General features: G+C 47.2%; 1 protein-coding gene across 2 annotated transcripts in view; it reads left to right on the top strand.

Moving 5' to 3' along the window:
• The first annotated feature begins 1946 nt into the window (after positions 1 to 1946).
• Positions 1947 to 16809, top strand: part of CBLB (Cbl proto-oncogene B) — a 65122-nt gene continuing 50259 nt past the window's right edge. Inside the window, exons 1-2 of one of the 2 annotated variants that reach the window (XM_035114303.2) lie at positions 1947 to 2767; positions 3380 to 3554. In XM_035114303.2, coding sequence (XP_034970194.1) covers positions 3387 to 3554 — 168 coding nt within the window. In that variant the 5' untranslated portion in view covers positions 1947 to 2767; positions 3380 to 3386. The remainder of the gene's footprint in view (positions 2768 to 3379; positions 3555 to 16809) is intronic. The other variant, XM_035114304.2, reaches the window with a different exon arrangement.

A 16809-nucleotide genomic window follows, 5' to 3' on the forward strand; every position in this document is an offset into this window, starting at 1 on the left:
TCATTTAAGTGTAAGCACCACAGTTGAATACAGTGGAACTTATTTCTCAGTGAATATGCATAGATTGCACTGAGTCTAGGAGTTGAATACAGTGGAACTTACTTCTCAGTGAATATGCATAGATTGCACTGAGTCTAGGAGTTGAATACAGTGGAACTTACTTCTCAGTGAATATGCATAGATTGCACTGACAGAGTCTAGGAGGGTGGGGAGCAAGGCCCAATTTTTTTTTTCTCTCTCTCTCTCTCTCTCACACCCACACACCCACACACCCACACACACACCCAGTCCTTGCTCTACCTTCCCAAAGCTGGCTAAGCCTGTTTTGGGATGGAGGCACAAGGGTCTGGCAGGGTCTCAACAGACCTCCTACCTCCTTCCCAAAGCTGAGAAATTGCAAACTAGGCTTTGAGAAGGAGCTGTGAGGACTCTAGGACCCTGTCTGGGCCCTTGTGCCTCCTCCCAGTGCTTCACTTACCTGGTTTTTGTCTAGGACACCTTAATACATGGAAATGTGAAAATGGCACTCTTCAACATCTAATGGTCAACATCTGTGGTATCAACTGTATTTCATAGTAAACTGGTTACTTGTTATGGTGAATTCTTAACTCCAAGAAAGCAACATTAATATCACAGATTATGTTTTAAATGGAAACATTTTCCCCTTCCTTACCTTCACCCTTTTGTCATTTTGTTCTAACTCTGGGTTGTTGCGAGTTAAACTCATTGCTCCAAAGTGCCCTTTTTGAAGTCACACATTATTTACTTTGGTGGGCGAGATCAAGTAACAAGAGACATTGGAAAAAACCATGCATGCTGTTCTATGGAGAGCAGTGAAACTTGTGCAGTGCACACTTCTAAATTTGCCCTGCTGAATTTAGTGGGGCTTACTTCTAAGTTGATGTGCATGAGACCTCAGCCACTGATTGACAGGCAGACCTAGGGTGATTTCTGCGGCACACAAGGTTTTGCATGTCTGTTTCCTCAGAAGTAGGCATTGCTGAGAGCTCGCTTGGGTTTTACTCCCCAGGGAATGTCGACAGGATGGCAGCCTGATGTCGCCTGGAACAGATGGGAGGGAAGGAAATGTTTAAAACTGACGTGGGTGCAAGTTTTGCTCGGGAAGCAAGCCCACTTGACTTCGGCGGCACTTGCCTCCGAGTAAATATGCCCGAGGTCGAGTTGCTTTGCTGAGGCTCTCGCGCCCCGCGACCCGAATGCGAAGCGAAGCCCTGCAGGCTGAGTGTGCCTGGGAAGAGCGTTAGGTCCCGCTGGACTTAACTCTGAGCAAATGGATTTAGGATTAAACTGCGCGCGGAACCTGAACCAGGACGATCGCCCGGGGGGCCTGGAAAACGCTACTGAATCCGGGGTGGAGTGGGGGGCTCACTTCGGAGCAAAGAAACACGCAGAGGTCCTTACATAACACTCCGTATCCAGGCTCCCCCCGAAGCGGTGCCTATTCCTATTCCCATGAGCCCTTGTCTCAAAAACCGAATACATTTCCTTGTCTCTATCATACTCGCCCTCCAGCCGGCCTCCTCCGTCCTCTTTCACCTGCTTTCCTCACTCCCACAGACCCCCGTATACTTTCCGGAGACGAAGTTCCCCTTTGACTCTCTCGGCCCGATTCATGAATCACAGTCGGGGGAGGAGGAAAAAAAACACCCCCCTCCAGCGCCGGAAGTCCCTCTCCGCCCTCTTATTGGCCTATATCCTTATCAGTCAGGAACTGGAGGACCAACAAACTGCCCCCTCCTCCCCGCCCCCAGAATTCTTAAAGTTGGGCGGGGTGGGGGGGAGCCTTACCAAGTTGTCAGCTTAGGCTTTTCTTTCCTCCGTCTGACTCCCTTCCCCCCCCCACATCAACAGTCGCGCGCTCACCTTTGATTGGGTAATGTCAAGGGAATTGAACCTTAGCACCGTTAGAGAGAGAGAGAGACAGAGGCGCCCCCCCTTCAATACGCAGGCGCGGTGCCTCCGGCTGCACGAGCTTTTTGCCCACTCGCTCGCCTCTTCCCGAGGAGGGCTCGGCTGCGGGCGGGTCCTAGCGCCGCTCTGCCCGGCCCCTCTAGCGCCGCCCCCGCACGCCCCTCACCGGGGCAGAGCGATGAGCGAGGGCAGCGGGGCTGCTGCTGAGACGGAGGCGGCGACGACGACGACAACGGGCCCGCCGTGGCGGATTAGCCCCCCATGTTTCCCCGCGGAGCCCCAACGACGGCACAGACTGTGGTGGGGAGCGGCGTCCCGTCCTCTTTGTTGGCTGTGCTGCTGCAGTCCTCGCCCCTGAGGCTCCGGGCGGGGGACGAGGCTTCGAGGAAGGGAGAGTGCCGTGTGGCGGCGGCGGCCGCCGCTTCTGCTGCTGCTGCTGCTGCTGCTGCTGCTGAGAGAGACAGAAAGCGCCCGACGAGCAACCGGAACCAGGAAAACTGCTGGGATTTAATACGGCGGGCTGCGCCGAGGGATGGCGTGTGCCTGAAGGAGGACGGGAGGCTCCGGGAAGAGAGGGAACAAAGTGTGGGGGCCAGAGAGACTCGTCAGGGGCTGCTTCTTGGGGGTCCTTTTTCTTAACCTCCGACCCCTCCGACATTCCCCGTGAGGGGGGACTTTGCTGCTGCTTGAAACTGACCTTTGAGTGAGTTGGGATCTACAAAAAACTAGCAACGTTTTCCTTTGGATTTTCCTTTTTTTCACCGCTTTCCCCCCTTAAAAAAAAATCACACTTTTAAGAATACATATCTACAAATATCGTTCCAGTTGCTAACTTGTAGGTATATTGAATGTATCTAGGAATGTAGCTAGCATAAGAAGATTTAAATTTTATTTATTTATTTTAAATTCCCCCACCCCACCCAGGTGTTTGGGAACTTGCCACTTGAAAACAACCACCACCAGTGCCTTGGATAGGTATTGTGTGTTGTGTGGCCCTTGCAAACCATGTGTGGACAATTAACCATTTATGTGTGAGAGCATGTAGGAGGGAGACAAAGCATGAACTTGAAAAATGGAGGAGAGTGTTTATCACTGTTCACCAGTGACTTTAAATTTTGACGGTATTAAGGAAGTTGATGGGTAAAATCAGTGGTGTATTGTTGTTTTTGTAAGATTATTAAGGCGGTATATTTCCATAAGTTGTGCTAAGGTACCGTCAATGAGACTGTATGACGTGAGCTATCAAATATCATTTCCTTCTGACTAAAAGTTACCATGGGTGGATGATGGGAGGGAGGCTTATAATCAAAAGTTAACCTGGTCTTTTACTATACTGTGTGTTTGCCCTTTGGTGATTAGCTGAAGGTGGGGTGTGTGTGTCAGTTTGGGTGAGGAAATTTCATGACATTATACAGTACATTACTCTTCTTTTTCTTACAACATTAAGATCCCAGATGGCCAATTCCCTCAACGGCCGGAACCCAGGTGGCCGAGGAGGAAACCCCCGCAAAGGGCGTATTCTGGGCTTCATTGATGCTATTCAGGATGCAGTTGGCCCCCCTAAGCAAGCAGCTGCTGATCGCAGGACTGTAGAAAAAACTTGGAAATTAATGGATAAAGTGGTGAGTCTGTCAGTTGAGTCCTTGTACCAGAAAATAGTAAAGAGTATTTATATGTGTACATGTATGGTCAGGTTAGTTTGTGTCCTTGTTTGGAAAGAGTGAGTGTTTTCACATTCATGGCAGATCCCCATTTAACCTTGGCTTATGTTTTCTCAATACAGAAGAGGGAAAAATACATTTGTTTTAAATGTACCTTTTGATAAGCACAGTCCTTTAAATAGTAGAGATTTGTAGGTTGTGAATAAGCAGCTTGTTTCCTGTGAACCAAATGTTCTTTGGTTCCCCACTGGAGCATGTTGTTACAATATCTTCTTGAAAATGAAACTTCAGTGAAGGTAATCAAGTTGTGAAGCACTCTTACGTTAATCATATGCATGCAGTTCAATCTGCAGTTTAGGGGAATATAAAAAACCCTGCTTTCTCTCATAGGAATGAACAAAACTTAACTGCCTTGGCTTTCAATTTTAATGGTTCCTTAAAATGTATTATGTGATTTCTTGAATTGTTATTGGAGAGTTATTTACCATGGAGGCATGGTGTATGACTCAAAAAATATCTGTTAACCTGTATCTGAACGGGAATCACTTATTTTGTTAAATATTGCTGTAGAATAGTTAGCACGTATTAGGAATTGTAACTTCTACTAAGGTGTATGCAACATCCCTTTTCTCACTGCAAGAAAATATGGTTCATTACTAAGGCAACAGGACAGATATTTAATTAAGTGTGCAGCATTGGCTATGAGGATGATTGATGGCTTCCTTTTAATCCTTCACAATTGAACAAGCAACATCAGTTGGCATTGCATTCTTAAAACAAAACAAAAAAATACTATTTACTCATAGCTTTATGGCTGGTATTTCACCTACAATGAATATATGAAATTTCTATAAAGGTAAAGAATATTATTGCCTATAACTAGGTGGAATTCTTACAACTTTGAAGTGAATGTTTATTGAGAGCAATAGAACTTTCATTTGTCAAGCAGTAAATGTCTCCATGAAGACACTTAAATAGTCACAACTGATTCTTGGGCCCTTTACAATTATTTTCAAGCCTTAACTTTGAATTCAAGACTAATGTATTGCATATAAGTCACATATTTGATTTGTGGTCTTGAAGTCTAGAAATAACCTTCTTTGGAACTTAAGTTCTGATTGTATGTGTGGCCAGCCTAGAGATTTCAGAACAACTTTAAATATTACTACTACTGCTAAGACTATGGCAGTAATTCAGGCTAAAGTGTGTGCCTGTAATACCTTATCTACCTATCTGATTAGGGTAAGTTACTTTAGTCTCAGTTTAGATATCCTATAGTTTATGCCATGCAAGTTGATCCTCAACCCTCTTTTCGTTCTGGAATTACATTTTTGTGCCTGCTTGATAAGGCACAAAATCCATAACGTGATGTCAGAGGGCCTGGTATGGCTACTCTAGAGTAACGACTCCAGCATGGTCTTTTAAGGTTTTTATTAAGTGCTGATTATTTACAGTGTTCAGAGCAGTAAAAATGCATCCTTAAGGTGAGGTGTCTGAACTCCCGAATGGCGATTGGCGCGTTTTCTTCCAGCACCACAGCTTTGGCAGACCCAACCTCTTCCCCCTACGTTTGCGTCGCAATTCGGGAGTTGGGGGAATTGGCCTCCCCCCTGTGCGTCCTACTTCCTGTCCCACCTGCGGCCTGGGCTCCACAACCTTGCCTGAGCCTCGGACACCACTTCCTGACTCTCCGCTGGAGGCAGAGCTCTCCTTACTCTCTCCCGCGCTTGGGGATGGGCTGGAACTTAAGATGGGAGGGACTTCCCTGTATCCCTCGTCCCTCACATCCATCCCCCTCCCAGGCTCCTCTCCCCCCCTTCCTAGTGGCTCTCCGCTTGCTGGGGACGAGTGAAACCCCAAGAAGTCTGTGGCATCCGAGCCTGTGGGTGTAAAAATTTCCCCCCAATCCTGCGATCTTTCTCCTTCCCCCTGAGAAGACGGGAATCCCAAGAAGTCAGTGGCGTCAGAGCTGGTGGGAGTAAAAATGTTCTGCCAGTCCTCTCCTGCCTCTGACGTCGTTGACCTCGGTGAAACCCACACCTCTTCTTCCGTGTCCTCAAATTCCGCTTCCCATCTCCATGGAGAGCTGCTGCCTGCTATCCCTTCCTCCTGCCCCTCCCCCTCTCCCTCCCTTTCCATGTGCCAGGGCTTGGGCCTGTGGGGGAACAGGGCGTGGAACTCTTCCACTAAAAATTCCTCAGGTACTTCTGTGGCCGGTATCCACTCATTGTGGGACGGCGGAGTGTCCTCCCATGCTATCAGGTACTCCAGTCCTCTCACCCCTCTCCTTGAGTCTAAAATCTCAGTTGCCTCATTGAGCTGTCGGGCGTCTCCCGTCTCCCCCCCTCCCTCTGGAGGCTGATCGCTGTCCCTGAACCTGGTACTTTCCCTGTACGGCGACAGCAGCGATCTATGAAACACTGGGTGCACTCTCATGTCCTCCGGCAGTGCTAGCCTGAAGGCTACCGGGTTGACCTGTTGCGTGACCGTGAAGGGGCCCAGCCTCCTGGGTGCTAACTTCTTGCATCGCCCCCTGGTGGGAAGACCTTCCGAGGATAACCAAACCTTGTCCCCCACCCTGATGACCTCTCCCGGTCGCCTGTGGCGATCTGCCCCCTTCTTGTACGCTTCCTTGGCCCTCTCCAAGTGTTCTCTGAGCTGCTGGTGCACCGTCTCCAGGTCCTCTGCCCAATCCTCTGCCTGTGGGCCCTCTTCCTCCTCCTCCCCCTCCCTCTCCGGGAAAGATCTGAGGTCGCGCCCGTAGTTGGCCTTAAAGGGCGACACCCCTGTGGAGACGTGCACCGCATTGTTGTAGGCAAATTCTGCCAGTGGCAGGCGATCCACCCAGTCCGTTTGCCTCTGGCTGACGTAACATCTCGGGTACTGCTGCAGAATGGCGTTGACCCGCTCCGCCTGTCCATTGGTTTGCGGGTGCCTAGCCGTCGACAAGCTGACCTCCACCTGCAGGAGGTTCATGAGCCGCCTCCAGAACCTGGAAACAAATTGGCGGCCACGATCCGAAATAACCCTTAAAGGCAATCCATGCAGTCTGAATACGTGGTCAACAAACAGTTTGGCCGTCTCTTCTGCCGAGACCGCCCTGGCACACGGTATAAAATGGCACATTTTGGACATGAGGTCCACCACCACCAACACTGCGGTCTTGCCCCTGGACGACGGCAGGTCTGTGATGAAGTCCATGGACACTACTTCCCACGGCCTGTGCGGTGTGGCTAAGGGCTCCAGCAAACCAGCTGGTGGCGCTCTGACCACCTTTGCTCGCTGGCAGGTGTCACATCCCCTTACATAATCCCGAACATCCTCCCGCACCCCTGGCCACCAGAAGTGTCTCATGACTAGGTGAGTGGTTTTGTCCCTTCCAAAATGACCCGCCGTTGGGTTGTCGTGCATCTGCTTGAGGGCCTTACCTCTCAGCTGTTTGGTTGGCAGGTACAGGGCTCCCTTGTAAAAAAGCAAACCCCTCCTTTCCTCAAAGTCTTTGGCCTGCTCCCCCCCCCTCTCAGTTCTCTGAAGATGCGGGTGGCAAATTCATCAGCTGCTGTCAGTGCTGTGAGTTCTGCCTCGCTCACCACTGTTGCTCCGCAGGACCATGCTGATGGGGGGAAAATATGCCTGGGTGCCGGTGGCAACTCCTCCTCCATGTACTCTGGCTTGCGGGAGAGGGCATCCGCCCTGACATTCTGCTCTCCCGGGATGTAGTGGATGGAGAAGTTGAAGTTCGAGAAGAACTCTGCCCACCGTATCTGCCGCTGGTTGAGCACCCTGGCAGTTCTCCAGAACTCCAGGTTCTTGTGGTCTGTGCCCACCTGGATGGGGTGCTTGGCGCCCACCAGGAAGTGTCGCCAGTGCTGGAACGCAGCGTGGATCGCGAGAAGTTCCCTGTCAAACACTGTGTAGTTGCGTTCCGGCTGGGTCAGCTTCCTGGAGAAGAAGGCACAGGGTCTCCACTCTCTGTTGGCGTCCAGTTGCAACAGAATCGCTCCCAGAGCCTTGTCCGAAGCATCTGTCTCCAGGCGTAGGGGCGCATCCTGCACCACGTGGAACAGGTGCTGGTCTGAAGCGAATACCCTCTTGAGGCTTTCGAACGCTGCTTGCGCCTCTGGTGTCCACCGGAACTTCTGCTTGCCTCTCAGGCAGTCGGTGATAGGAGCCGTGACGCGAGAGAAGTTCTTGATGAACTTCCTGTAGAAGTTCGCGAAGCCTAGTAGGCGTTGGGCATCTTTGCGCGTCCTGGGGCTGTGCCAGTCCAGGATGGCCTGCACCTTGTCCTTGTCCATCGCCAGCCCCTTGTCTGACAGCTTGTAGCCTAGGAAGTCCACTTCTTTGGTGTGAAACTTGCACTTCTCCAGCTTCACATACAGGTGGTTGTCCTTCAGGCGCTGCAACACCTCCCTGACATCCTTCACATGCTGCACTGGGTCATTGGAGTAGATAAGGATGTCATCCAGAAAGACCAAGCAGTTCTTGAAGAGGAGGGACCCCAGGACGTGGTGCATGAAGGCCTGGAAGCATGCTGAGCCCCCTTGCAACCCGAAGGGCATCACCAGATATTCAAAAGAGCCCAGAGGCGTGAACATCGTGGTTTTCCATTCATCACCCTCCCGGATCCTAATCAAGTTGTACGCCCCTCTTAGGTCGAGCTTGGTGAAGATCTTGCCCCTGCGTGCCGCTGTCAGGAGATCATCCACTCTGGGCATGGGGAAAGCCATTGGCTCTGTCACCGAATTCAGCCGTCTAAAATCCACCACCAGACGGCGCTGTTGCGTGTCTTTCTTGTCCACCCAGAAGACCGGGCTGCCCCCTGCTGCCTTGCTTTCTCTGATGAACCCCCGCTTGAGGTTCTTGTCGATGAAAGCGCGCAGATCCTCCAGTTCCTGATCTGACATGGCGTACAGCTTGGCTGGGGGTATAGTTGCCCCTGGCACCAGGTTGATCTGGCAGTCAAAAGGCCTGTGTGGGGGTAGGTGGTCGGACTCCGCTTCACTGAAGACCTCCTGCAGGTCCCAGTACGGCTTGGGTATTGCCTCACCCCCCTTGACGTGCATGGTGGCCACCGTGGCTATCGGAGGCCCCTCCCCTGGTTGGTGCTGCATGCAATGTTCCAGACAAAAGTCCGATCCAAAAGTGATGCATCTCTGGTGCCAACTTATGGAGGGGTCGTGGCGCGTCAGCCAGCTCATGCCCAAGACGATGGGGGGGTCTGAGATGGTTGTGACGTTGAAAGCCAGTGTCTCTGAGTGCCTTCCCACCGTCATTCTCATGGGGGGGGGGGTTTGATGCGTGATGGCCCCTCCCAGCAGCTCTCTGCCGTCAATGGTGGCCACGTGCAGGGGAAAATCCAGCTGCAGAAGTTGGATCTGGTGCTCTTCCGCAAAGTTTCTCGAGAAGAAGTTGGCTGAGGCACCACTGTCAATTAAGGCGAGGACTGTCAGGGGATAGCCATTTGGGAGCGTGAGCGTGACTTCTAGAACCACTCCTGCTCTGGGAGGGGTGGGCTGGCTGTGCTCCTCTCTGTGCGGGTGGGCGGGCGGGGGCTGTTGTCTGCTGACTGTGCCTGGCCGCTCCCCCTTGTCTCCTGCAGCCAGGCTGTCTCGTTTCCCTGCTGTGGTGCTGCGTCAGCTGGGGAAGGTACAACCGTTCCCGCCTTTCCTTGCCACTCTCTGCGATGAGGGCAGTCTCTGACGCGATGCCTGGGGGAGTTGCAGAGAAAGCAATTCCCGCCTCTTCCCTCCTTGCGTCTTGGCGCCGCCGGGGTTTGAAAAGCCCGCGCGCGCGCTCCTCCGATCTCCATCGGTTCCGGCTCTGGGCTTGGCCTGGGCGGGTGTGGGGGCGGGCCCTGGGGTGGGGTTTGGTGATGTGGTCTGTCCTGGGAGCGTGGGAACCAAGGTTTTGCTGCGCGCGTCGCTTGTTTGTCATTCCATCTGGATTCCTGTCTCACCCCCACCGCTAGCGCCGCTTTGCTTAACTCATCCATAGTTCGCGGTTTGGGACCTCTTGCCAGCTCATCCTTAACGTCTGCGTGCAAACCCATGTAGAAGGCTGATTTCACTGGCTCACTTTGCAGATCCCACCCCAGTTTGTGCACCAGCATGGTGAATCTCGCCCAGTAGTCCCTAACTGTCGATTTTCCTTGTGTTAAGTTATGAAGCTCCTCTTTAGTGGCCTCCATTTCACTGTCACTAGCGTACATTATTTTTAAAGCTTCTAGAAATAATTTTGCGTTCTTCATGCAAGGATTTTTTTGCGCGATGAGCGGTCTTACCCATTCTCGGGCGGCCCCCGTCAAATGCTCTATGATAAAGGAGACTCTGTGCGCGTCATCTGGGAATTCTGCTGCATGCAATTCCAGCGCATAATTTATTTCTGTCTCGAATCCTAGGTACTCCCTAGGGTCGCCGCTAAACTTGGTGACTAGGCTCTGTCCCCTTCTCACTTGGACTAGCTGCGGCTGGGGCACCCCCCCCACCTCTAGCGGCTTTCTCCTCTTCCAACTTCTTCTGTAGGTCCAAAACCATCACCCTTAGCTGTTTCTCAGTCTCCTCTTTTGTCCTCACCTGGTCCACCAGCTTGTTCAGCTCCTCCTGCGCCCCTCGCGCTTCCTCCTGAGCGGCATGCAATTGCTGCTGTGCGTGCGCTGTGAGGTTCTGCAGCTCCTGCTTCGCTGCTTCGGCCTCCAGCCTCCAATGCTCAGCCTCTTGAGCGCTCATCGCTGCACTCCAAAGTAGCCAAAAAAAAGATTCGGGAGTTGCTGTCAGAGGGCCTGGTATGGCTACTCTAGAGTAACGACTCCAGCATGGTCTTTTAAGGTTTTTATTAAGTGCTGATTATTTACAGTGTTCAGAGCAGTAAAAATGCATCCTTAAGGTGAGGTGTCTGAACTCCCGAATGGCGATTGGCGCGTTTTCTTCCAGCACCACAGCTTTGGCAGACCCAACCTCTTCCCCCTACGTTTGCGTCGCAATTCGGGAGTTGGGGGAATTGGCCTCCCCCCTGTGCGTCCTACTTCCTGTCCCACCTGCGGCCTGGGCTCCACAACCTTGCCTGAGCCTCGGACACCACTTCCTGACTCTCCGCTGGAGGCAGAGCTCTCCTTACTCTCTCCCGCGCTTGGGGATGGGCTGGAACTTAAGATGGGAGGGACTTCCCTGTATCCCTCGTCCCTCACACGTGAGAACTGAGAAAACTGCATTTCTTAAGCTGCAGTGCTCTGGACATTACTTGAGACTAACATCTAATACCAGTTCATGTCTACCTTATAACAGTTCATACTATTTGTCAATTTAGTCAGGTCCTGTCCGCAGTAGCTTCTTAGGCTTTTTTCAGGTGGAGTCTTTCACTTCATTTGCTATAAAATCCTTCTAACTAGAAATGTCAGGGATCATATCTGAAATATTCTACATAACAAACATGTGCTCTACCATTGACCTGTGGCCATGCTTTCCAGTGTACTGTAGCTCCTGTTGGATTCAGTAGAACTTGAGTAAAAAATAGAGTTGGGCTGCTCAATCCATAACACAAAGCAGACATCTCTACAGATGCTGTGGATCTTTGTTTTGTGACATACATTGAGGCCATGATAATAGAGACATTCCTTATTGTGCTGTTTGAGTTCCAGAAATGTCTTTATCCCATGGGTCAGGTTTTTTTTTTTTAATGTATTCAGTTTAATGATAGATATCTTTTTTTGCATTTAACATGTTTCTATTAAATTAAGGTTTTATTTTTAACATTTCCTTTTTTTTACATTCATGTTTCTTCCCCAAAGCCTTCCTGAAGGAAAATGAGGATTGTTTTAGTTGCCCTTTGTGAACCTAGGTTCATTTATCCCTTATGCCAGTGTTTCCCAACCTTGTGCCTCCAGCTGTTTTCGGACTACAATTCCCATCATTCCTGACCACTGGTCTTGCTAGCTAGGGTTGATGGGAGTTGTAGTCCAAAAACAGCTGGAGACACAAGGTTGGGAAACACTGCCTTATGCATTGTATCTATATCTAGCACTGTCACTTCCTCACAGCTTTATCTTGCCAATCTTGCTAACCATATTTATCTGATTTCAATGGGACTGATGTCCAAGTAAGGTTATTTTTAGGTTTATGACTTTAAATAGCAAGCCGCCTTGGCATACTACCTCTATCCTATTTATATAGTAAACTGTTAAAGGTAAAGGGACCCCTGACCATTAGGTCCAGTCACAGACGACTCTGGGGTTGCGGGGCTCATCTCGCTTTATTGGCCAAGGGAGCCGGCGTACAGCTTCCGGGTCAAGTGGCCAGCATGACTAAGCTGCTTCTGGTGAACCAGAGCAGCGCACGGAAATGCCGTTTACCTTCCCGCTGGAGCGGTACCTATTTATCTACTTGCACTTTGACGTGCTTTCGAACTGTTAGGTTGGCAGGAGCAGGGACTGAGCAACGGGAGCTCACCCCGGCGCGGGGATTCAAACCACTGACCTCCTGATCAGCAAGCCCTAGGCTCAGTGGTTTAACCCACAGCGCCACCCGAACAAATGTATGATGGAAAGAATTACAGTTGTCTGGGATATATGTACAGTTAGTGGTGAAGTAGACTGATTAATATACTGAATTGCACTTGCATATTTGGTTATAGTAACATCATACTTAAGGTGTTTTTCTGAAGCAGCAATTGTTGCCCCATCCTAAGCACTGATTTGCTGACATTTCAAAAGTAGTATGAATGACCAGTATTAACATAGTATCAGTTCATTGAATGGCTAAATACTGTAGTTCATTACATGGCCTTATCCATATAGCTGTAAGTGAGCCCAGATTTAGTTACAGCACTTGTGTCTGTGTGCTGTAGCTGTAATCTAGGAGAACAGGAAGTTGCCTTGTGGGTATAGACTTTAGCAGGTGTGTTCTGAATGGCAAAAAGATACTGTTATTCAGGTCTAAAATTAATGTACTCTTAAATTGTCTATGTAATGTTTAATTTGGACATAATTTCTATAATGCCTTATAACTGGCATTCAGTACTATAACACTTGGAATGTAAAAGTATTAGCAGTATTCATCAGATGTAGGGATGTAACCTGAGATTTCTTCTCTAAGTGGTATTAGGTCTAAATCTCAGAAAGCTTTCTAATGTTGTTTTCTTGTTTCAGTTACTATGCAAACTGAAAGATCTCATCGTTTACATCATTATTGCTTGATTTTTAAAAGCCTTGCTACAAAGGCTTGTATCCCTTTAATTTATGGAAGTTCATGAAAGAAAAGTTTCCTCATCCCTCTGTCTTTTCCAGAGGACTCCCCTGCCAACAGTCACAAGGGAATTGTCACAAATTGACTTCTTTAAGTCAATTATTTTAGGGCCCAAGCCAATGTTTTTGCCCACGAGAGTATAGGGTCTGTTTGATAGAAGGCTTTAGGAAGTCTAGATGCTATACCTTCCCCATCCCCCTCTTCCATTGGTTAAGTGTCCTTAGTTGGATCTTAATGTATCCCATTTAAGCTTTTGTCAGTTAATCACATTTTATCTCCAGATTAAATTAAAGTATACCAGACAGGATGATGTCATGATGTTAGAATCCTGTTATTTGTATTTAGAGTTGAGTATTTGGTACTTGTAGTGGAGAGGATGCATTTAAACAAACTCTATTCAGCCATCTTTTGTGTTAGCAGATGGCAAAGGGATGTTTTTTCATAGTTAAAATAAATACTAGATTGTAAAAGCATTTCTGAAATTGATTTTAAATGCAGCTTATGATTTGATCTTGCAATGCAGTTCTTGCAACAGAATTTCAGAGACTGCTCAATATGATGAGGTTGTTTTTGTGATTAGAGTTTAACTGGCCCAAGTGCAATTGTAACACTCAGCCATATAAGAATAAGCCATGGTAACCCTTATTACCCTCCCCCGCAAACAGTTTGAAAGTTCTATTTTTTTTTTTTTAGTAAGATCATTAGCTTGGTTTGCACAATATGGTAAACAGAACTGTGGCTTGCTTTAGGAATTCACAGCTGCTTTGCTCATCTCCAGTACTTTTTGCTGGCATATTGAGCTTAGTAAGTGTTTGGTTTAGTAGGTTGTCCAAACCCAGGCTTGTGTTTAAGCTTTCTCCTAGCTATAGCTTGTGCTTAGTGGGGAGAGAGTTTAAGCATACTAACCTGCATCTTAGTATTCTTCTTCTTCTTCATTAAATTTGTATACTGCCCTTCCCCAGGAGATTCCAATGTAAAAATACAAAATGAAAACATGAAATATATAATAAACCCCCCCCCCCCAAAAAAAACACATTTAAAAGAGCATAGAATGTTCATCAGCCAAAGGCTCAGTGCAGGGAGGAGTAAAGTGGCTGTGGCTACAAGTTTCTCTCTATGAATCCACATGTTTGTGTGGTCCTGGTAATGGTAAGCTATAGTTTCACATAGCATGTGTTGCGAATGAGGCCTTTATGCCAAATTTTGGGGAAATTGGCTTATTCTACCAATGCTTAGTTAAGAAAAAGCAGAATCATGTTTGCTCCAAATATAGTTAGATTAAACTACTTCCCCCACCACCCATACCACCACTACCTTAGGGTAATGGGCACACCAGATTTTATAGAACTGAAAGTGGAAGCTTTTAAACTCCTTCCTATGTGTGTGGCACATGACGCTAAGGCTTGCCATGGTTCATTTTCAGTCGCATAGTGCCAAAGGCTTCTCTGGTTTGGAGCTGTATTTAAAAGTCTGTTATTTATCATCCAGATGATCTGATAGATAAGCACACGTTTGTTGCATATTCTACAAAAAATCAGTAAACAAATTAAAATGATGGTTTATCTTTTAAATATCTAAATAGTCACAATGCAGTTTTTCTGTATATATTTCACTCCAAGTGTTGCATAACAAAAATGACAGATTATTGTCCATAGCTCCATATTAAAAAGTTTCATAATAAGAGATATGTAATAAAAGTCTGTTAAAACAAGCCATTAATAATTCCTTGCAGGAATGGTGTGATATCCTGTGTCCTAAGAGATGGTAACACAACCACTTAAGATGTTAATGCTGTTTTTTGGTGGTGATGGTGCTGGAGATAAATATCCCTAGACAACTCTTGGAACTCTTGGAAGCTACACAAATTATTGTTCATTTCAGCACCTTATTATGTAAGCAGAAGGTAATGGGCATTTTGATTGTGCTTCCTGAATTCGATCGGATTCAGTAAGTTTGTGTCCAGTGCTACGTTCTACATGTCAGACAATATAAATATATATGGATGGCAAATGTAAAACTGTATAATGTGAAATAAACAAATTGCATACACTTCATAGGAGAGGCAAATTACAGTTTGAAAAGCCCCTTGGATGTTTCATTTATTTAAAATATTTATATCTTGCATTTCCGCTTGACATCTGGCCTCCAGGCTGGATGACAGTAAAAGAAAGCTAACACACAGTGTAAGAATAGGGAATGGGTACAGCTCAGTGGTAGAGCGTCTGCTTCACACACAGAGAATTCCTGGTTCTATCCCTGGCCTTTCCAGGTAGGATTCAGAATACCCCCTGCCAGAAAGACTGAAGAGCTATCTAGATAGAACTAGAAACCCAGCATTCAAAACTCCCATTGTTCTAGGTGCGTTTTACGACAGGGAATTTCATAAACGCGAGCAGTTTCTGAGTTCAGGGTGCAGTACTGTAAATAAGATTTCAGATTAAATTTGCCACTGTTGTTGTTTAGTCGTGTCCGACTCTTCGTGACCCCACTGCCACTGTTACTCGGAAGTAAATCCCAACCAAGTTCAATGGGGCTTCCTCCCAAGTAAAACGTGCATGGATTGGGGACCTGAAAACTTTCTTTTCTTTTAAACCCAACATGTTTTGTTTAGGTTTAGGTTTAAGTTGTCTTGTTTAATGTACTTTTAATGTATGGTGTGCTTTTAATTTGAAATACAATACTGTAGCCAGTTATCTACCTCACATTCTCACAAATTTTGGAGTGAGATCATTGGAGGTCCCTTAAGTCTTAGGTTTGCAAACTGAACACTCAAGATGGGTGTCTCTGCCATCAGTTGTGTAGGCCTTTAATATGTGTTAATTCTGGTGCCAAAAAGATACATTTATATGAAGGAAAAGGAGTGTAGGGAGAATCCAGGGCTTGTCTGCAGAGTGGAAGGAAAGGAGACCTTTTTCTGCCTCCCCACTTCCAGCCTCTTAAGAATATTAGGGGGGCAGGCAGGGGAAGCATGACTTTGTTTTTTGAAGTCTTCAGATGAGGACAAGACCATGTGAAAAATGAACATAAGATTTTAGCTGCAGTTCATTCATTTTCAGTTTTGTATTCTTGTTATAAAAAGTGCATCTAGACATTCTGTTGTTGCGTCCATGACTTAGGTTTAAGGTGCCATTTAGCTCCTAGCTTTCATATCTCTGCTTCTAAACTAGATAGACCAATGATTTGACAAGGGTATGATGTAAAATATCCAATGCCACAGTGCTTGGATATTGTTGCTGCTGCGCCTCCTCCAGCAGCTATTCTTCTTTAAATATTCTGTAATGTCCACAATGGAACACAGTCTGTTACTGGAATTAAGTCAAGGTAGGGAGCATCATATATTTATGTCCCAGGGGTTCTGACTGTGAAGCAGCAAAAAGAATAGATGTCTGGGTGAAAATAATGGTGTAAGGTGGTGATGGTTACCCTGTGTTTCACAATCACCAGTATGCAATCTACAGTAGTTGGTTTACTTTGCTATTGTGTTTTAAGTCACCTCAAGTCAGTTTGGATAATGATAACAGTGGCACGATCTCTTTGTATTAAATGATGGCTCATTTTGCCTATTTTAAAAAATCCCCTGCACAGTTCAGATTTTGATTAACTACCCTGGTAATAATACTTAATGGAGGGGCACTTGAGTTCAGGTCAAATTTGTTTGCTGTTGATGCAGGCAAGTCCTTCTTAACCATGTCATACCTCTTAATGAGCAAGGAAAAGCTTCTCTAGTGACTCCTTACTGCTTATTATTCCCTCCCCACTTGCAAGGGTAAGGTGTGTTTGTTTTTTGCCCTCACTGACAGTGTTTGAGTTTCTCTCCCCTCCACCTCATTCCTTTTCTCTGATATTTCTTTGAAATAACTATTTCTAAAATTCACAAAATACCCAGATTTTTAACCAAACTTTGGGCAATTTACATGAGAATGGGCCACCTAATTAAAATAATAGTTCAATTACTTTTAACTTTTATCCTTTATCCT

Source organism: Zootoca vivipara, chromosome 4, assembly GCF_963506605.1.
Source record: "Zootoca vivipara chromosome 4, rZooViv1.1, whole genome shotgun sequence".
Classification (NCBI taxonomy): Eukaryota; Metazoa; Chordata; class Lepidosauria; order Squamata; family Lacertidae; genus Zootoca; species Zootoca vivipara.